The following is a 21,020-nucleotide window of genomic DNA, read 5'->3' on the forward strand; positions in this document are numbered from 1 at the left end:
CTCCTTTTTCATCAGAACTGAACTAATTTACTCATGAACATGCCTTAATCCAAAAAAGAAAGGTTAATCATTTTCCACCAAGCCTTTAATTCCATTCCCGTTGGAATAATAATGTCTCCCAAGCTATAGGTTGTGATAACCTGTCCAGACGCGTGGGGCGAGAGGGACCACTTTAGACTAGAAAAAACAAGTGAAAAGAACAAGGACTCGCCACCGATTATTCATTTTCTAGGTGTGATTAGCCACCTAATTAATCTCTATTAATTTTAATAAATACCCAACATTTATTATAATCAATGAATTGTTGTCTCCATGAGCAAGACCCAGAATTAGAGTTCCAGAGTGAACTTGGGTTTGGAGAAGGTATTAGCCCATTTATGAATAAAGAAACACACACAAAAATGGGCCAGCCCTGTACAAAACCAACGCCAACCCTAAAACCCTGATTCAAACATCCGTTCCGCCTCACATTCGTCGCTGCAGCAACCTTCACACTGAGCCTGAGGTGCTTCAACTCTCTCTCCCTTTTGATCTCTTTTTCATGTTTCTATGCTTTGATGTGCTTAAAGACGTAAATGTGCGTGTATATATTTTCTAAGCATTTTTTTTTGTATAAAATGGAAACGAAACTTCGTTCTGTTTATTGCTGATGAGCCTGTTATTTGTTGAATCGGAGCCTTTTGGGTTTAGTTTTGAAAACCCATTCAGGTTCTCTGTAGTGACTGCTGATAAGTTCAATTTGTAATGGCTGTATCAGCACCATATAAACTTGACGTAGAGAGGGGTCCTGGTTGTCTGTCTATGATTTAATTTGATGAAAAACCATTTCATTTGTAGAGCTCAAGCAGAATGATTATCAGTACTTTTTTTCTTTCTATTTCTCATATTTTATGGCGTTCTATTTTGGGGTTTTGAGGGGTTGTGGATTTAGGCGTTCGGCTGTTTTCAAAATAGATGTAACATTTTTAAGGTAGTAATTAAGGTCATGAAGTCTTAACCGAGGACTCTGACGGTTGGATGGAAACTTGAGACGTGGCAGGACTCAATACTGTGATTGGAGAACTTCTCTGTGTGGAATGTGGATGCATACTTTTATGCTAATATTTGGTTTACTATTTCATACGTATAACCATATATTTTGAACTGTTTCTCTATGGTCTACTTGTTCTCTAGTTTTGAAAATGCGTAATGTTCTGCTGTTGTCTGCAGTATAAATTGTTTTTGGGAAGGTTTTTGGTTCATAGTTGTGTCAGATAATAGTTGTGTCAGATACTGATTACAAATATTTCGGGGATTTTGTTATTGTCATGTTGGTTTGATTGTTTACCATAAGGTGTTTGATATTAATTTCATATTTTCTTTTTTAGGCAATGGCTCCAAAACAGCCAAATACTGGCCTCTTTGTGGGATTGAACAAGGGGCACATTGTGACCAAGAAGGAGCTAGCTCCACGACCCTCTGATCGCAAAGGAGTAAGTTATCTCACCAAGCTTCACTGAGATTGCGTTTTCATATTTATGTTCTGGTCTTGCTATTTCCTATTAACTCCAGTATTTGTTTTCTCTAATTTTGGAGGTGGATTATATTTTATTACCTTTATTGAGTGTAAGACTGAATTTTTGTGTGATACTGTTTGAATACATTAGCAGTTTTGTAATTTTTTTGCTTATAATTGTGTTTCTGTCCGTCCTTGGAACATAAGATGTACATTTGGGCATCATAATAATTGCAATGTGCTTAATGAGACATGTGTTTTTCATATTGCTTTTGCATAAAGTGGCTGGTTATGATACTGTCTCTTCTTATGCTTGTCTGGAGTGCAGAAAACCAGCAAAAGAGTGCAATTTGTTAGGAGTTTGATCAGGGAAGTTGCTGGTTTTGCACCTTATGAGAAGAGGATCACTGAGCTTCTCAAGGTTGGCAAGGACAAGCGTGCTTTGAAGGTAGCTAAAAGAAAGCTGGGCACGCACAAGAGGGCTAAGAGGAAGCGTGAGGAGATGTCTAATGTTCTCCGCAAGATGAGGTACATTCTAGGGATCTAGGATCGTTGCTTGCTTTTGATATATTGGTAAATTCACTTGAAATCCAAGCTTTTATGCTGGCTGGAAAAGGCTTCTTATTTTCTTTTGGTGTATTTTTACCGACAGGGCTGCTGGAGGTGGTGAGAAGAAGAAGTGAGGCGTGTGGTAGGGTTGTCTGCGATCTCCTCAATGCTATTATAGATTCTAAGTAGTTGGAGGGAGGCTTTTGTTATGTTCTGCTGTTCAGATAGCATCTTTTATTTTAATTTTCTATAAATTGTTATGTTTTATATATGAATTAAATTTTATGGGCCCCTTTCCTGAATCTCCTCAATGCTATTTCACTCTACCAGATGCACGTGATCTATTTCTTTCCAATGCCTGCTGCATGCATGTTTTTCAAAAATCGGAAACCCATTTACTTCCCTATAGTTTGGTTGACTTCAGAATTGAATGTCAAAATACTATATTTTGATATATCTAGATTTAGTATTGTTTTATTTTGATATTTTATAGTTTGAAATATTTCATAATTCTTAAAAAAAACTGATGACACCCTAGCTATCATTAATTTGCTAATTTTCTGCTTTCTTTTGTTTATATATTTTCATGTTGTTCGTGTTCATTCTTACTTGAGGTAAAAAAAAAATGCTAAATAATTAAAAATAACAAATTTATATGTTAGGAAAAAATTGAAATTCTCAGACCTCCAAAATAATGCAAGGATGTCATCATGTTAGCAATACTTATTAAACGTTGTATATCCCATTTGTCCAACACCTAAAAAAACCTAAGTTTAACCGTTGTGTTGTCGTGTTTATGCTCATCACCACCGAAAAGTAGCATGTTCATCGATATAGTGGTTCTTGTTTTGATCTATAATTATATTCTACTTATCTTCTAATATTTTATAAAATATAAATTAGATCCATTTTTTTTTTCTTGAACCCAAGTGGATCAGATGTATTAGATTGGGCTAAATTTTTCATAGATATTACAGGTTGGACATATTAATTTTATTATTATTTGATGATCTTAAAAAAAAAAATGAGTTGCAAAAAGGCATCAATTATACATAAAGATAAAAAATGATAAGTAATTAAGTACGTGAAGGAAAAATATTATTTATACTAAGGACTAGAGTTACTTACATTAAGTTATATGGGTTGGGTAAAGTCGAGTGGGTTTTAAAAATCCTAACACACTCAACTCGAGATATTTATTTATTAGGTTTTTTGACCCACTATCACCAATAATATTTATAGTATCCAATTTTGATGGGTTGAGTCGGTTTAGATAATGTAAATATTACAGATAAATTAATATTTCTAAACACCACTATTGAAAAAAAAATGTTAATCGCTAGGAGATGTCTCACGCACCGCTTGAAGAGCAAGAAGGCACTCTACATGTTGGTGCATGTGTTACTTGATTTTTAAAATATCAATCCCGATTAATTCAACAATAACTAGTTGATCTTAAAAAAAAAACCATATTATCCTTAATAGCTGATTTATTGATTTTTGTTTAAAATGATAAGAACTTCGAGTTCCTTGAGGTTTTTGTTAATTTAGGTGATCCCTTCAATCATAAAGGGATGAAAGATTGGATAATTTGCAGCCAGTTCAATCTGATTATTCCCAAAATGTTGTTTTTTTCGATCGGCAAGTTTACAACCATGTTCCCAGCTCCGACAATAAACTGGTCTGGTGTGTTAAGATACGCGCCAGCAAGTCCAAGAAAACAGCAGAATAGATGGAGACAATTGCTGGTCCCGTGGAAAATAAACGGTATGCACAGCGATCGCCATTGCAAGCAAATGCCAAATGATAAAACGTAGGAAACCTAACCTTTTGGAGCTCTCTTATTCTGGCATCATGCATGAATAATCAATGCCCGGGGAAGAAAGATACATCATAAGAGACCTAGTAGCCTAGCCCATGGTTTATACATTCAATCCTAACTACAAAATTACTGCAAATATCCGCAATAAGCACTACAAAAAAACAGCTAGAAATTAATTACACGATGAAACTGGGATTATTCACATATACATGACATGATAATATGACATCACTCCAGCTTAACCAACTCAAAATCACAAGAGAATTTCTTCTTATGAACCTGCACAGCTTCCAAGATGATAAAGTGGGTCCAATTATCAACATATTTTCAAAGTGATCAACCCAACAGCTTCAGTAATTCAGGAATAAGAGAATTTGTTTCTGACGAACTTGCACAACGACCTATTAATCAAGCGTCACTCCAAGTATCATCATCTTCCCCATCATCACTCGCAACAGCCTGGCATGTTTTTCAGTTTTAATTTTTTCATGTTGACCAGAACAAGAGAAACAAATTTAACCAGAAGGAGGATGAAAAGAAAGAGAGAAAAATTGAATACCTGGCGGATTGCGTATGCTTTCTCCAAAATAGCACTGACTTTGTTGCTCGCAGTGGGACCTGAGAAGAGAGTAGGCTTTGCTGTTGCGGTGCGTCTCAGAGTGAATGACTGCAGTGGCACAACAAAGAATAAAGGGAAAACTCGTGAGTGCTAGAACTCATGATTTTCTCATCACACAGCAACTAGTAAGTACATAACCCAGTGAAACTCAATAAAGCCTTTACCTTTCGATTCCATCACAACTATCAATCTCCTACTCATCTTGGAAGTTCTCTTCTTTTCTGGTTAACAGTGGTGATATTAAAGGATATTTATTAAATTTGGTACCGAGCTTGTATGGCGGGGGAGAAACTTGAAGTTGAATGTGGGTAGAAATTTTCTTGCTACATTGAAATGGATGGATTAGAGATGACTCTGAAGAAATGTTAGGTGAACAATACAGGTGATGAGCTAGAAAAGTGCTTCTTTTGAATGTTGGTAGTGAGAAAGGTTGTTTGATAATCCATTTTGCAATTTACGAGAATGTTATAGAGATTCATCAAAGAAATTATGGATCAGCAGTTGGGAGGAGTAAAATAAATAAATATACTGTCATCATATCATAGCTTATAGGTGCCAAGTTTCATTCAGTTTTATCTCCCAGAACACAAATATACATCCTGAGCTTTTGGTTCTTAACATGCACCAAGGTCGTCTAAGAACCAATATATGCAGTCCTTCAGTTGTCATACAAGTGGATCATTAACAATGTGCAAGATTTGTCAAGTTGAGATTCAATACTCAAATAATGCAGGTAGCCAGCCATACTGTTTTTTGAAAATATATTGAAGCTATCAGTAACTAATCTCTCTTTTTTTCCGCCTTGTCCTTTCAATTTCATCTCACATGCTATAATCAATTCTCAATGCTTGGATTACAGGAGCAGCCAAACAACAGCGAAGGAAAAAAAGAGGCTAAACTCACTTTGGTTCTGATTTGATGCAAGAAATCTTCCTTTTCATCTATATCCTTGCCATTTGCAGATTGATTAGCTTCTTTCTGGCAATTGAACTCCTGCTGGCCCTGTTGCTGCAGACACAGAATCCCATGGCAAAGATTTAGTTCATGTTCCTCGTTGTGATAAAATGAAATAGATTGAAGCCAGCAAATAGATATACTATTGTATGAATGTCATTATACCTTGCTTTTAGGTTTAAATGCAATAGTATCCTCTTTCATTTTCTGTTCAACAGCTGGGGCAGGCTTAGGTTGCTGGGGCACAGTAGATTCCAAAGGTTTTATATCAAATGCATGTTCATGAGCTTTGGATAGAGAATGTTGTTTGCCTTCTGATATACTAGAGTGGGGCTTTGAAACTCTCCATTGAACTGGAGGAAGAGGTGGTGGCAATGGAGTGGAATCGTTAAGATGCTCCAACTCTATTTGATTCGTTTGAACTAAATTATCCCTTGTTTTTCCATTCACTACAGGGTTCATGGCATCAAAACATGGCAGATCCAATGAAGCAGATAGATATGGATCTGCACCATTCTCAGTATACATGCCTGGAAGTCCCCTATCAACGCAAATACCATTATTGCCAGCTTCCCCAGGCTGCGGTGAGCTTGCAAAAGATTCACCTGGAAATATCCCGCGCGAAGCATCATACAGCTCATGGTCCTTGCTTTCAGGAGACTCGTCAGATTCCCACTGCTCAGAATGTGATTCAGAGTCATGGCTAAGACAATCATCAGACATATAAGGAGATGATCTACAGAACGTATCATCATCAGATTCAGAACCCACATGGCGCGGTGGAATAGCAGTCTCCGGAATCAATTGAAATGATGGAAACATGTCTCTAATGCTTGCATTACCGTGGTTCCCATCAGGAAACTTCAGTTTCAGTTTAGAATCCTCAAAGCCATTGATAGGGTGGAAAGATATTTTCATATGTTCCAATGGTGGTGAAGACATAAGTGAATCAATAGAATATTTACTTCCAAACTGCTCATTGTATGCTTTCTCTGGAGTTGCTTGATGTGTAACTTCATTTCGCCAGCTGTGCTGCTCTAATGTACTAGTTCTCAGTAACCTAGTTGGTTCACATTCACCATCATGGACCAATGACATCTTTCTACTAAAACCATTAACAAGTAACCCATGTCCAAATCCATGCCTTTGTGATGAATTTTCATCATTATCCTGACTGGACTCAATAGGCGTCACTTTGGAGTCTGAATCATGCTGCGACTCATTTCCTGGTGTTACTGCAGTGGTAATTTTCTGTCCATCCTCATAACTAGGACTATCTTTATTTCCATGATGAAAATCACCAGGTTTTTCTACTTTGGTCCCTTGATCCTCCTGCAATGATGGGGAGCCTTTGGAACTTGGAACCCTTTCCATGTTTCCTGCATCCTTGATCAATCTTCCAGGTGCTCCTCCATCATTGCTTGACATGGAAGTGTGATTTGGAGGCAGCCCTGCCTCACCTTCACTTCTGGTCACATAATCTGGACTCGTGGCATTTGATACGGCAAAATCTGGAGGCTTTGAAGGCTCAAGTCCTAAAAGGCCACCATTTGTCCAGAATGTCGTAGAATGAACACTGGAAAAATCAGCCTGGGATTCTTGAGACCTATTGGAACTTCTTATGGATTTATTGCTCAATGGTTCTTGTACATTTAAAATTGAAGTTGCAGAGACAGAAGATGATGGATCACTAACAAATTCTACTTTTGAATTATCAATGGCATCAGCACTTGTAGAAAATTTGATGCCTGGTGAACTGTTTAACTTGGAAGATTTTCCAGAAATATGATATTCCTGTTCATGGGCAAAACTCTTTGAGGAAACTGAGTTGGGTGATTCACAGGGAATGTTTTCATTCGAGGAAGTGGATAAGGTACGGGATTCATATTCAGATGGATGATGGTCTGAAATATGTGCTGTTACCTTGCGTATTGTCTCCTCTACTTCATTGTCAACATTGGAGGAAAATTGCTCAACTTCATGTTTTGTTTGGCAATCACTATCATTTTCAGATTCTGACTCAATGGTGTTCAATGCATCCATGAAATCATCTGGTTCGCTTTCAACCTCATCAAGCTGGCTGTTACTAGAGCTTGATTTTGGAGTATTTGCATCATCAAGAACAATATTTTGAGGATTAGGATTTTTAAGATTGGCAGTCAATCCATCCTGTGTATCTAGGTCAGACTCTGCAGCATGCATTTCTGAAACTTCATAGCCATGTTGACCTCTAGGCTCTACTATTTCTGCCTTTTCATCCCAAGTAACACAAGAACTAAGGGCAGCAATCTGCTCTGGTGAAGAAATGTGATGAGAATTGTTATCTGCAATGTCAGGTTGTCCATTGGGAAAAACTGAACCACGAACATCATTGCACTTCATGAAACTTGAAGAGAATTCCTTCAGTCCATCTTCTTCAGCTCGCACTGAGGAATTTAGTTGGAACACACATTCAACATACCCTGAACCAGTTCTTGAATCAAAAGAATTTGAAGGATCACCCGCGTCATATTTTAATGTCATGTCAGTTGTAGAGGCCGTATGAGAAGGAGTGGTCTGTCCATTAATAGTTGGAGTAGTAAACTGCATTCTGCAGAGCCAAATACCATGTACAAATTAATTTCATCAAACTGCACATGGCAGCACTAGCTCCCTTTGTAAAGATGCAATACCTGCCACTATGATTTGACATTGATGCATGATGGGCCGAGTCTCTGTTCCTCTGTGATGAACGTTTTTTCTGTCCATTTTGACATTAATCAGTAAAATTAGAGGGTGGAAAAATAGTGCTCGGGCAAGTATTTAAATTAAATATACGCTGCGGGAGGAGTAAATAAATTAAGATCTCACTGGAAATCTGAGTAGTCAGCATAATGAGCAAGCATGCTTGCACTTCAGATAGAAAAATTGGAGGAACGTGTGACTGACTATATGTGGTGGAGAAGTTTAAACAGTTTCCCGGTTGCTTGTGATTATAGAGAAAACTAGTTGACTAAATAAAATCAAGGCTATATCACAAGATCAATAGAAAGAAGCACTTCTCACAATAGTTGAAATTTGTTACAGAAGTAAAATACCTTGGTTTCCCTAGCTCTCTTATCTTTTGGAACTTTCACAGCATCTGGTTCAGTGGCATTACTAGATGCTCTCCTAAAGAAGGTCGGATCTGAATATCTCTTTAAACAAGACCCTGGCCCACCAGTGTCAAATCTGAATGTGAAACCAAAAGGATTTAGTATCTAGGATCAAACTGCTTCATCATTCAAACAAACCAATCGCTCAGGAGAGCGAGGAGAGAGGAATGAGGAATTAGCGTACTTGTCGAGCAAGTGCAAACATGGAGGATCACGACATTCTTCATAGGAATCCATAATGAATCGTGGCAGGTCATTGTAGATGAAATGATTTTGTTCATTTTGAATACAAGGGTGCCACTCAGAACCTGCAAGGTAGCTGCTTTTTGTCAGCATTTGAATAACTAGATTTTGATGCAAAAATAACAGCAATAGAAACTTGATTGCGGCTTATGGGGTGAAGTAAGCTACCAAAAACAACTTGAGCATCAACAAAAGAATGAAGGGCAATGGAGCTTTTCTAACATCTACAAGTTTTTCATATGCTCTGAAAACTTGTGCCAATAGATACACATATTTATTGAATTCCAAAGTACTAGAAACCATCGAAGTTTTCTGGACAGATAATGATCCAAAACTGGTGATTAGCTTCTAAACTCTAATTGTCAAGGTTGTAACTACTTTGGTAAGGTGGCAGTGAACAGTGAAAAAAGATATGATAACCGAACAGGCTTCAGCCAAGACAAAGCCAGAGTATACTAGATTGATTCAAACCAGAAAGTCACGGGAGAGGCTAAATAAAAATAGAGCATGGCTTTTATATCAGGTAACGAGCCATACCAGCTGTGTACGCAAAATGTATATGACTTGTTTGGGAAAGCACCACCTTTTCAAGAGGAGGGAGTGCAACTTCAATGTTTTGCACACGAACCATCAATTTATGACTTCTAGAAGCTGTAGACATCACTTGCTCTTGTAAGCCATGGAAAACCTCTGCTGCAAATCTAGAACCAGGTCAAATATGCTGTTTCAATCAATACCTTCAGATAGTCAACAATGCACAACAATAATCTAATAAATGAGAAAATTATATTAATGTTTAGATAGATCAGCCATTTATTTGAGATTTTGTAGCCAAAATTAAATCAACCCTCACAGTCAATCTGTGGAATCCTTTATATATGACAATATAGTGCTTGATATAAACACATAAAAGCCATTAGAACAAGGATCTAACTGGGAAGACAATTGTGCTCCTTGGGATGAAAAATACTCACAGGAAAACAAACCTAAAATCGTACTTGCACTACGGATATGCGACAGCCAAATAGCCTACAGCAGTCCCTTTCGCGTGTGAAAAAGTATTATGAATATCCAATGTTAAGGTGATCGATATATAATGTAATTGTAACAAAAAAAACTCCATCCAGTAGCCATAATAGATTAAGAATCACTAAATGATTGCTCATTTCATTAAATTAAGAATGAAACCTCCAAAGCAATTAAGCAGGCCAATCACCAATTCTTCATTGTTTTGTTGAATTTAATAGTACAGTTACCTGTTTTAAGAACATATTACTCAAATATCTTTTTGAGAACAAAAAACAGCGACTGAACAAAAAAAAAAAAGAAGGCACAAACTCGGCAAGATCGCCTAGTTGACGCAAGATCCCAACCAAAGCAGCAGCAGCAACAGCATCGAGCACGGCTTTTGGATCTTCTTCACGGTTTGCTTCTCTGCACAGCTCACCCTGTCCTAACCTCAACTCATTTCTCACTTCAAACCGAACCAAAGGCATTCTTCTTCTTATTATTATTAGTATTATTCTTGTTTTCTCCTCTCACTCACTCAAATTAAAGATTCTCCTCCACTACTAACTGATACAGCAGCAGTATTAGTATTGGTAGTTATGTGTTCAGATTGAATGAATGAATGCACGAAGGAAGGAAGGGGTGGGTGAGGAAGAAAGGAGCAGCTTAACTGCCAGAGATGAACAAACACACACTGGCCTTTTATGTTAATTTATTTTAATTTTCAGAGCTAAGCTAAAACGATTGGGGAGAGAGAGAGAGAGACGAACAGGGAGGGAGAGAGGGATTACATTACATTGCCACCTCTACAAGCCATTCGTTTTCTTACTCAAAACCGAGACAAACAAATATCATTTTCTGTACAGAGAGACTGTCCGTCCAAATACTGGATTGGCCTTCGTTTTTTCATTTATTGACGTGGCTGTCCTCGGTAAATGTGCGTGTGACAGGGGATTATTTCTCATGTTTCTCGACTTCCCGAGAGGAGGGACGTTGGACAACGTGGCTTCCATCAATTCTTTGGATTTTTCCTTTCTTTATTTATTGGTTAAATAACAAAGGGTTATGGGTTAAGATGGTAATTTGCAGTGGTAAATATTTGAATATACAAATATATGATGGGTACCCCTTGTTGTTATGGTGTCTGGATTACAAAATTCAAGTGAAGTATCGCTGTCCCTTCATGAATTTCATTTCCCATGTGTTTGAAATTGCTTAAAATTTAATTTTTTTAATTATTTAAAATTATTTTTTATATTTTCAGATAATTTTAATGTACTAAAATTAAAAATAATTTTTTAAAAATAAAAAAATATACTTTAATATATTCTTAAATAAAAAATACTTTAAATAATAACACTACCATACAAAAAAATTGTGTTTCACTCAAGATTTGCTAAAACAAATGCTGACAAGGATAGAAGAACTGAACAAGAGCAATACAGACACTCTAACAGACCTGGAGTGAAACAGAAATATACCCAAAGAGTAGTGTGGAAGAGGGCAAACGGAATTTATGAAGAGAAAGCGATATTTCTATTACTTTAATTCTGTAATCAAGTCACCATAAAAATGTGGGTCCTCACTTGCTCACTTTGAGCTGTTTGTTTTTATAGTTACAACCATATTTTGTGATTTAAAAAAAATTATTGAAATTAAAAAAAAAACTATTTTTCTTATTATTTTATTTTGTTAATATTAATTTTTTTTTATCTATTTTCAAATTTTTTTTTTTAAAATAACAACTTTAACGCTACCTGTCACTATCTTATTTGGTTAACAATTGTCAATGCTTGTTTCGTTTTGGATTTAGTTCCAGAAACATTTATTCTCTGGATATAACAGGTCAGCATGCTTATGTACTGTCAGGGGACAATTTTCAAAATATTTTTTATTTAATTTTGTGATAATTAAAATAAATATTTATAACAGAGAAAAATATTTAAATTTTAAAAAATATTTTTTATTAGATAAAAACTTATTTTTTTTATTCATGCATTTGTTTTTGTTGACAGAAACATGTCTTTTTTTATTTACATCGTTTTTTTAATAAAAATCAAAAGTAATTAACATAAATATTTGTAAACTTTTAATGATTTGAATTAAAGAGAAAAGAATATATTTTTTAAATTAAAACATCTTTGCCTTATTTATGTACCGCCTTTTATTTTGAACATGTATTTATTTTTATTAAAATTATTGTTTTTAAAAAAAAACTTATCTTTATTGGAAAAATAAGTTTTTGATATGATAAAAGATATGTTTATATCTTTATGAGGATAACATATCATTTATTAGTGTATTTTTTAGCTAGAGACTCATTTTTAAACTTGTTCTCACTTGAATATAGCCAAAAATAAATATCATAGAAACCTTAATACATTCATTTATAACCCTTTAACATGCTCTAATCGATCTAAAAAATTAAAACAAATAGAATAAAAAATATTTTGAGCCACGATATATTTTTTTTTGTTTTTGCAAAATTAAAGTCCAAATTACCTTTATGAAACTCTCATCTACACTAAAATTATCCTTCTTGGCTATAATGTGGTGGTTTGGAGCCTTTATCTCTCCTTTTTATTTTTTAATAATTTTTTCTTTCCTCTCTTAACTATCAAGATTGAAACATGAAACAAATGAAATTTAAGATTAAAATAAAAAATCTTAAAATCATAAGGATAAACTTAAGGGACTAGACTAAAGTTTTTCACATGAAAATGAAAATTTCTCTATTTGTTTCTGTTTATTTTGGTCCTTATTATTTTTATAAACCTTGAAAAAAATTAAGAATAATATAATATAAATTATGATGTAATAAAATAAAATAAGAAAATGAATAGAATAAAAGGAGAAAATTAGTTAAAAAAGGGAGAAATTTATGGTAGAATATATACATCTTTCTAGAACAAAAAATGATCTAGTTATTTTGAGAAATGACTAGATCGATTTAATAAAATGGATGGACTATTTCTCAAAACGATCAAATTATTTTAGCTACTGTCCCTGTTAAAACCTGATAGTGCAGTCAAGAAGGAAAAAGTGTTTTCTCTTCTTTTTCTTTCCTATCACTTTAAAAGGTTAGAAAAGTGATGGCTAAGAGAAAAAAGAGAAGATTTTGATAGAGAGAAACATAGTCATACTAGAAATTAAAAAAGATCAAAGAAAGAGTTTTGAAGAGATTTGAAGGAGAAGAGGAAAGGTGAAGGAAATTAGGGTTATTCTTGTATTTTACACTTGAATTAACATCTAATTAAGGTAACAAACTCATCTCAAATGATCAATTTTAATTGATTTTGTGATATGTTAAATATTAGGCATGCTAGTGTGGTAGGAATCTTGAGTTATGAGTTTTGGCTACTTAACTTGTTTTTATGATTGTTTTTATATTTGTTAACATGAAAAATAGAAAGGTAACAAAAATGGTTTGTAATGAAAATTTAGGGGAATTGCAAATGAATGGTGAATTGAATCAATTGGATTACTTAGCTTGCAATGAGTATTAAAATCTTGAAGAAGTAATGAAAAAAAACATGGTGTCTCTAAGGACATATAGGGCCGACCAAGAGAGAACAAGCTAAGATACAATCAAATTTTGTCGGCTTAAGAAAATTATGAAAGATTAATGCATAGTATTACGTGGAAAATGAATCTTTAAATGAATTTAGTAATGTTATATAAAATGAGTAAAATTTGTATATGGTAGTGAACTAGAAGGTTAAAAGAAGTTATCACATTTAGAGAAAAAGATTATTGTGAAGTGCTTGATTTCTCATGTAAAAAGGAAGAATCTTTTTTAAAAAATTAAAAATAAATCATGGTATAAAATAGGAGTAAGTTAAAAATGGCTAAGGAAACTATCTAGAAATTGTTGGGGATGATATCAAATTGAACAAAACACAAATATTTTTTTAGGTTTGATTTGAAAGATTGAAGCTTTTTGGTGATAGAAACAAGGGTGGCTACTAGAGTGGTCAGCAACAAAGATTTAAGGGAAAGATAAAAATTGTGAGGTTGGTGGTTGGATTGTGTACTTTTTGCTTTTTATATTAAAATTGTTTTCAAGCATACTGTTAGTTTTGATTTGTTTAAATCAAAAGGATTACCAGGTGAAGGGAAAGAAAATTTTTTTGTTGTGATTTAGCCATTATAATGTCCAAAACTTTTTATGAAGGGGAAGAAAAAATGGGAGAGAAAAAGATTTAGTGGCTATTTTTTAAAAATTTGATGGAAAAGCTATAATATTTATTATAAATGCTCTTTTAATTAATTGAAATATAATAATAATCTTATACATAATATGATATTTTTTATTGATTTTTTTTAGCGTGCTAGTGTGAGGATGTAAAGTGTTGCAAAATTATAAACTCCAAGATGTAAAATGTGATTTTCTAAAGAATAAATGTAAAGTTAAAAAATAAATAAACTAAAAGAGTTTTTTTTTGTAATTATCCCAATATAATAAAATAATCACAAGTAAATATATTAAAATTATATTATTTGTTAGCCAATCAATAATTTACCATATCATAAACTAAATATTATACAATATAGGAAAGAAATGAAATACTATGATCATAGTACTTTCTATATGTATTGTCATCTTAAAATTATTGAAAACATGATAAAATAATATAGAGAATTGCCAAATAATCTTATAAAAGTTTGAGCCGAGAAGTTTTAAAATATGATTTATATAATTTTTTATTATATTTTTTTTAAAAAACCCACCATTATTTTATACTTAATTATTTAATTTTGGTTAGAAAAAATAAGATTATAAAATTTAAATTTATGATTTTTTAGTACCAAAAAGTTATCTCAATCTAAATATTTAAATTATTAAGTGAATTATCATGATATATATATTATTATAAAAAGAAAATTGGAAATTTTGTGAGGGTTGAATATGAAGGATAACCATAATTAAGTCCGTCCACGCCAAGATGATTAGCAAAAGGCCATTTACTTGTTTCTTGCTTTGCTGCTTTGTCTTCCATGTAAATTCACACTTAAATTCCACCGTTTCCCTGTCATCAATCATTAATCGACAACGAAACATAAGCAGAAAATGAAAACCATTTTTATTTTTACAGAAAACCATTTTCTAGAAAAGATCTTCTCCTTTTCTGTCCTTTGAAGTCTAGAAAAATAAGGCTTGATCTTCAAAATTATCCTATTTTTATTTTTATATATAGACCGAAATCCTAACAAAACGCTACATTACAAATAATATTTGAGAGTGTGGTTGTAGTTGCTTTTCAAAATGTTTTTCGTATCGAAATGCATCAAAATGATATTTTTTATTTTTTAAAAAATTATTTTAAAGATCAGGACATTAAAACGATCCAAAACACATATAAAAATTAATTTTTAATATATATTTTATTTTTTAAAAAATATAAATACAACCATATTTCCAAACACTAACTAAATAATATTAAGCCAGCAAAGATAGAAGAGGGAGTGAATGATAGATGCACATAGTTTCGTATCCATTAAAATAACAATAAGTTGAGCGATTTCTATCGGCTCAGTAGAGTTGACTACTGATATACTTGGATTTTAGTGCAGGTTAAAATCTTAGATAAGCTCTCACACACATCATCCAATTGTCAGCTAGGCGCATATTATTAGTAATTTAATTTGTACATTTATTTAAGAAATTCCTTTGATTTTTAAAATGTTTGTAAGTGTTATAATAGTTATGATTTAAAATATTTATTATTAAAAGTATATTAAAATAATATTTTTCATGAGGTGTACTTTTTTTTTTTGGAAAAGATTGGGTGAGAGCATGTTGTCAACCAAAAGAGTTCATGAAAAAACACAGAGAGATCGCATCTCCCGCCTCTAATTAATAAGATTTAGGTTAATTAAATAAATGGATGGGAGACCAAGTACATTATTAAATCGGAAAACACGCATGCTGCCATGATAGCTAGTGTCTCCAGTCGTCGTGTGATTACATAATGTCTTTAGACATCCATTTTCCTTTAATCAAGCCTGTCTGACCATTTCTACAGTAATTAAGTTCATGTGGCAAGCCAACCATACAAGTTGATATAGTTTTAGGCAGAGATGACAGCAAGTATTCTACAAGTTGAGCTATGATACTATTCATATTTATACTCTAATTCGAAATTAGTATTATTTATATATGACTCGTTATGGTGGGTATAGATTTTGGATATGGATAACCGATTTTATTGAGTTTTAGATATTCATCTAGATACTCATTACTTAAACATGCATTTTTTTTCTTTAAAAAAATTAGGGTAAAAAATTCACTTAGTAAAATTTATATTTTCACGGTAGTATAACATGCAAAAATTTAGACACATGTTAATTTTCTGATATTCTACACTAAAGGGTTTCATCATAGATTTAACAATATAAAAGTTCTCTTTCAACCTGTTTTCTTTAGGTAAAATGATTCTCTTCTATTTGATGATTCTGTTATAACTGGCCTTTACAGTCCATGATTTAGTAAAATTTGTATTTTCACGGTAATACAACGTGCAAAAATTTGGACACATGTTAATTTTCTGGTATCCTACACTAAAAGGTTTCATCATAGATTTAGTAACATAAAAGTTCTCTTTCAACCTGTTTTCTTTAGTTAAAATGATTCTCTTCCATTTGATGATTCTGTTATAACTGGCCTTCACAGTCTATGATCTGATTTGATGGTGAACACCTATATAACGACCGATAATTTACTGTGATTTATGCACCAATTCTATAATGGTTTATCAAAATATTTCAAAAGTTTAAAAAACCTAGTTGCATTTATATTTGATTTTTCATCTATAATTGAACATTCACTTGTATAACCTTGATTTATTCTCTTTGCATTCATCACCATACTCCTATAAGAATTATTATTATCATTTACAACTTCATGCTTATTGCTAGAATTAGAAGTTGGACCAATTATTCTTTCTACCACGGTCTCGTAAGGAATATGGGATTATCCGTGTGCAAACCAACCCAAGTAGTTTTCTATAAATTCTTTTTATAAAAGATGCATCGTAACATCTGAATTAAGAAATTTTTTTATCTTTACTTATTACATGGATATCTAATAACATCTCCACTAATATTTTTCAAATTAGATAATGCATAATTAATAAAACCCTCAATCCATTACAATAATCTATCATTCGTAACTTTTCGGGTGAAACTTGATTTCAAGAACAATCATCCATTATTTATTTGAAATTCATATAAAATATTATTGACAATATATATTAATTAATTATATAAACTAAAGAAATTATTGACACCCAACTAATTAGCTATCCTTACTTAAATTCAAATTTATTCAATCTTCGGTAACTATCAATTTAATGCCTCATTTTATATATAGCAACCTTTTAGCATATCTTTCCACTTCTTAGCTGTTCTTATTTTAAATATATATGCCTCACTTCTTCTGCAATGCACACTTTTGAAAATAAAATAAAACTCTTTACTAATCAGCAGTTCATTCACTTATTTTGGCCTTTCGAGTGGTTTTTGTGCAAAAGACCACTAATTAAAGGAAAGGTTTACTAAGAAAAAACCTCGGCCCTGTCTTGTTTTGCTCTTGTGTAAGCGAGGCTCGTTGTTTTCCATGTTGTCTTTTCTTGCATATTTGACTTTTTTTTTTTTCTATATCTGACTATCTCAAGTTGCTACAACAACTTGAAAATTATAAAACAATATAAAAATAATAATCTTTCCAACCTGTTAACCAATTCTCAATTGGGTTTCCAATTTTATTTTCAATTGTGTACTCATTATATAAGAAATTATCAATCAAGTCCCTCATTCAAATTGCTAACACATTCTATGCAATAAAATGATGCTTCTTTTTTAAAAACATGAACATTCTTTTTGTCAGGACTTTACAATGAATTTAGATGGAAGGACCCCATTGAGGAATCATGGATACATTGAGGACCCAATTGAGAAAATGGTTACCTCATGTTTTTTTCTTGGATCCAAACGCAAAACAAGAACATGTGCTTCTTCCTGCACATTTCGAGTAATTTCAGAACTTCCGTAAATTATACTACAGCTTGTATCAATTCTTCAAAGCCTATCTAGTCAACGAAAACTAATTTTTCGTGCATTATCTCTCGTCAATAACCAGTGAACATGCTCAATTCCGGGGACTCAGTCCAGCTGCCTGTATCTATCTAAATACAAGAAGTTGACATAGGTAGCGTACACTACAGATTTCCAAGCATTTTGCTTTATCCATATTGCGTTCCATTTGACTCTGAAGCCCTCCTGTATTCCACACAGGCTTGCTCTATATGTTCACTTGTAAAGGAGCTTATAAGCAGAAAATAAAAGAGAACACACAGATATGTCTCGGTTTTCATCTTCAATGTCTCTTTCCTTCAAGATTTTCTTCTTTTTGTTCAATTTTTCCTTCTTAGCCTATGCCACTGTCCCCTCCTCCAAGACTTTCAAATACATCAATCAAGGTGAATTTGGGGAATATAGTGTTGAATACTTGGCAGATTACCGTGTCTTGCCCCTTTCTACATTTCCCTTTCAACTTTGCTTCTACAACACCACCCCAAATGCTTACACCCTCGGGCTACGCATGGGCCATCGTCGGTCTGAGTCCATAATGCGCTGGGTCTGGGACGCCAATCGTGGTAAGCCGGTTCATGAAAATGCAACCCTAAGCTTCAAACGAGACGGGAACCTAATCCTGACTGATTTTGATGGCACTATAGCATGGCAAACTGGCACCGCAAACAAGGGTGTGATAGGTCTCAACTTGCTTCCAGATGGTAATTTGGTTTTGTATGATCAAAGGGGTAAATTTATTTGGCAGAGTTTTGATCACCCAACTGACACACTACTGGTAGGTCAAAACTTGCGATCCAGTGGCCCAAATAGGCTTGTTAGTCGCATCTCTAACATGGATAGCTCACTAGGGCCTTACAGCTTTGTAATGGAGCAACGGTATTGGGCCTTGTACTATAAGGTTAAAAATTCACCAAAACCTTTGCTTTATTACAAGTCCGATGAGTTTGGTAATGGCCAAGGTTCATTGGCACATCTCAATTTTTACTGCAAACCCGAGTACGAACAAGCCTATGCTTTTGAGGTAGGATTTACTTACGAAATGAACAACTCTCCTAGCTCTGGCACTTACATTCTGACTAGGCCAAAATACAATAGCACATACTCAATGCTACGTTTGGAATCTGATGGTAACTTGAAAATTTATACTTACAATGAAAATGTGGATTGGGGAGCTTGGGACTTGACATTCAAGCTCTTTGATAGAGATAGTGATCTCGAAATTAGTGAGTGCAAGTTACCACAAAGGTGTGGTTCACTAGGAGTTTGCGAGGACAACCAATGTGTGGCTTGCCCTAGGCCGCAAGGATTTTTGGGGTGGAGCAAGAGCTGCGCACCACCAGCGCTGCCACCGTGCAAAGGCGGAGCCTACGTGGATTACTACAAAGTCGTGGGTGTTGAGCATTTCTTGAACGGGTATAATGAAGGAGAGGGCCCCATGAAGTTGGTTGATTGCAGGAACAAGTGCAACAATGATTGTGGGTGCTTGGGATTTTTCTACAAAGAGGAGTCTTCCAAGTGTTTGTTGGCTCCTGTGCTTGGCACTCTGGTCGGTGTTTCCAGTCCTTCCCATGTTGGCTATATCAAAATGTCCAAATAGATCTATTAAATCTAAGATTTGTTGAATTATTGTGATGAAATTAAAATAAAGGCAAAAGATGCATGAAAGGATTTGATGGGCAGCGTGATTGTATTATGGTTTTTCTGAATTATATGTTGACATGGCGGAAAATATATCATAGATATACTTCCTCTGAAAGCTGAGTAAATATCAAATAATAAGTTACTAGTTACTCCATTAAAATAAATGTTTTGTCCTTCAATTTTATTTTTTCAAATTCATTAAAATAAATTAATTTAAAATATATTTATGATATTATTTTATTATATGCCCCAGCAATTTTTTACTTTTCTTAAGTTTTGCTTTCTATACAACCCTCAATGATTTTTTCCTCAACATAAATTTTATTTAGTCTCTTTTCTTGTATATATCTATTTTTATTATCATGCAATTAAATAAAAAATATATACTAGAAACATTATTCAACCTAAACCAAGTTCATAACCCTACTCGTGAATTTCATGAATTAATTTAGATTGATTTTGATGAATCCAAAATATTATTGTCTAAATATTAAAAAAAAAATGCAAATTGGTGTCATCTTAAAATATTTTCTTTTTAAAGTCAAACTATATTTTGAATAAGCCAACCAAGTTGCATTTAAACTTACTAGGTTGATTGAGTCATATAACATCATTTTTAATTGAAATTTATCCAAATGAATTCATCAAAGATTTATTTGGGATATTATTTAATAAAACATCCTTCAATTTTTACTTTTTTAAAAAAAATTATATTATAACATTTTTTTCTTACACTAGAAAGTGCTTTTTTTTTTGTAATCCTTTATTGTTTTTTGTGCTTTTTTTTAAAGTTTATTCAATTGCTTTTGTGCACGTTTATTTTTATTATTAAATAAAAAATTAATTTTAAAAAACAAAGTTATTAAGATAAATTAAGTCTATGACTTGCGTGATAAGTTTAATACGTTAATTTAAATTAACTCGAGTCAATAAAAAAATATTATCACCTTAGAATTTCATAAAAAAGAGTTAAAATGATGGTGTATTAGCAATGTTTTGGTAAAGCTAGGTTTTTAATGAGTTGACCTACTAAATCTAACGGGTCACATCAAACTAACATTACAATATTTAATTTGAAAACTAGATTAAATAAAGAGCCGAGTCTAATTAATAAGAAGAAGTTATAATATCAAATTAATTTGTTCAAATTCAAATTGAAATATTACTTGTTTTTTTTAAATAATAACATATAATTAAATAAAAAATTGATTAGTTTAACGTGACTAGAGATTTTACTTGCATTTATCTCTAAACTTTTTAATTTAATATTTAATCATCATTAATTCTTTTTATTAATGTATATAATTATTGATTAATTTTATTAAATATACATGTTAAATCTCGCAATCAAATTCTTCTTGGTTTTAAAAAACTTGCATATATTTATTTACGTCAAAAACAATTTTCTATCCGATCCGATCGGCGCTTGGCTAGGCAAGTTATCTGGGGAAAAGCTACTCT

At 33.1% G+C, this 21,020-nt stretch overlaps 3 protein-coding genes and 1 long non-coding RNA gene across 8 annotated transcripts; 3 read left to right on the forward strand and 1 right to left on the reverse strand.

The window, feature by feature from the left end:
• The first annotated feature begins 365 nt into the window (after nucleotides 1-365).
• On the forward strand, nucleotides 366-2,346 carry LOC133703222 (large ribosomal subunit protein eL36y-like). The gene is made up of 4 exons (XM_062127678.1): nucleotides 366-505; nucleotides 1,368-1,472; nucleotides 1,824-2,023; nucleotides 2,148-2,346. The coding sequence occupies exons 2-4, from the start codon at nucleotides 1,371-1,373 to the stop codon at nucleotides 2,176-2,178; spliced, it is 333 nt and encodes a 110-aa protein (XP_061983662.1). The 5' UTR covers nucleotides 366-505; nucleotides 1,368-1,370; the 3' UTR covers nucleotides 2,179-2,346.
• Nucleotides 2,347-3,848: 1,502 nt separating this feature from the next.
• Nucleotides 3,849-10,655, reverse strand: LOC133703154 (protein SCAR3-like). Of its 5 annotated transcripts, XR_009843833.1 has the most exons (10): nucleotides 10,155-10,655; nucleotides 9,354-9,517; nucleotides 8,758-8,881; nucleotides 8,517-8,649; nucleotides 8,112-8,179; nucleotides 5,605-8,029; nucleotides 5,389-5,493; nucleotides 4,650-4,808; nucleotides 4,426-4,533; nucleotides 4,295-4,325 (listed from the first exon to the last, which is right to left on the reverse strand). XR_009843833.1 is itself a non-coding variant. In XM_062127596.1 (9 exons), the coding sequence occupies exons 1-9, from the start codon at nucleotides 10,310-10,312 to the stop codon at nucleotides 4,275-4,277; spliced, it is 3,336 nt and encodes a 1,111-aa protein (XP_061983580.1). In that variant the 5' UTR covers nucleotides 10,313-10,653; the 3' UTR covers nucleotides 3,849-4,274. The 5 variants fall into 5 exon arrangements, 4 of the variants coding, with proteins under 4 accessions (XP_061983580.1, XP_061983581.1, XP_061983583.1 ...); XM_062127596.1 differs by lacking the exon at nucleotides 4,650-4,808 and having other exon boundaries at nucleotides 3,849-4,325; nucleotides 10,155-10,653; XM_062127597.1 differs by lacking the exon at nucleotides 4,650-4,808 and having other exon boundaries at nucleotides 3,849-4,325; nucleotides 9,354-9,506; nucleotides 10,155-10,295.
• On the forward strand, nucleotides 4,802-6,413 carry LOC133703155 (uncharacterized). Its single transcript, XR_009843834.1, has 2 exons — nucleotides 4,802-5,218; nucleotides 5,345-6,413. It is a non-coding gene; the product is annotated as an uncharacterized LOC133703155 (long non-coding RNA).
• Nucleotides 10,656-18,036: 7,381 nt separating the features above from the next.
• On the forward strand, nucleotides 18,037-19,583 carry LOC133703936 (epidermis-specific secreted glycoprotein EP1-like). The gene has a single exon (XM_062128684.1). The coding sequence runs from the start codon at nucleotides 18,184-18,186 to the stop codon at nucleotides 19,513-19,515; it is 1,332 nt and encodes a 443-aa protein (XP_061984668.1). The 5' UTR covers nucleotides 18,037-18,183; the 3' UTR covers nucleotides 19,516-19,583.
• The last annotated feature ends 1,437 nt before the right edge of the window (nucleotides 19,584-21,020 follow it).

Source organism: Populus nigra, chromosome 9 (assembly GCF_951802175.1).
Source record: "Populus nigra chromosome 9, ddPopNigr1.1, whole genome shotgun sequence".
Classification (NCBI taxonomy): domain Eukaryota; kingdom Viridiplantae; phylum Streptophyta; class Magnoliopsida; order Malpighiales; family Salicaceae; genus Populus; species Populus nigra.

Excerpts from the sequence above, each read along its gene's own strand:
- LOC133703222 (XM_062127678.1), top strand. The coding sequence starts at position 1,371 with ATGGCTCCAAAACAGCCAAATACTGGCCTCTTTGTGGGATTGAACAAG. Across the intron at positions 1,473-1,823 it reads GACCCTCTGATCGCAAAGGA|AAAACCAGCAAAAGAGTGCA; the intron begins GTAAGTTATCTC and ends TCTGGAGTGCAG. Across the intron at positions 2,024-2,147 it reads AATGTTCTCCGCAAGATGAG|GGCTGCTGGAGGTGGTGAGA; the intron begins GTACATTCTAGG and ends TTTTACCGACAG.
- LOC133703154 (XM_062127596.1), bottom strand. The coding sequence starts at position 10,312 with ATGCCTTTGGTTCGGTTTGAAGTGAGAAATGAGTTGAGGTTAGGACAG. Across the intron at positions 8,650-8,757 it reads TGTTTGCACTTGCTCGACAA|ATTTGACACTGGTGGGCCAG; the intron begins GTACGCTAATTC and ends TTTCACATTCAG. Across the intron at positions 8,180-8,516 it reads AGAGAGCTAGGGAAACCAAG|AAAAAACGTTCATCACAGAG; the intron begins GTATTTTACTTC and ends CAAAATGGACAG.
- LOC133703936 (XM_062128684.1), top strand. The coding sequence starts at position 18,184 with ATGTCTCGGTTTTCATCTTCAATGTCTCTTTCCTTCAAGATTTTCTTC.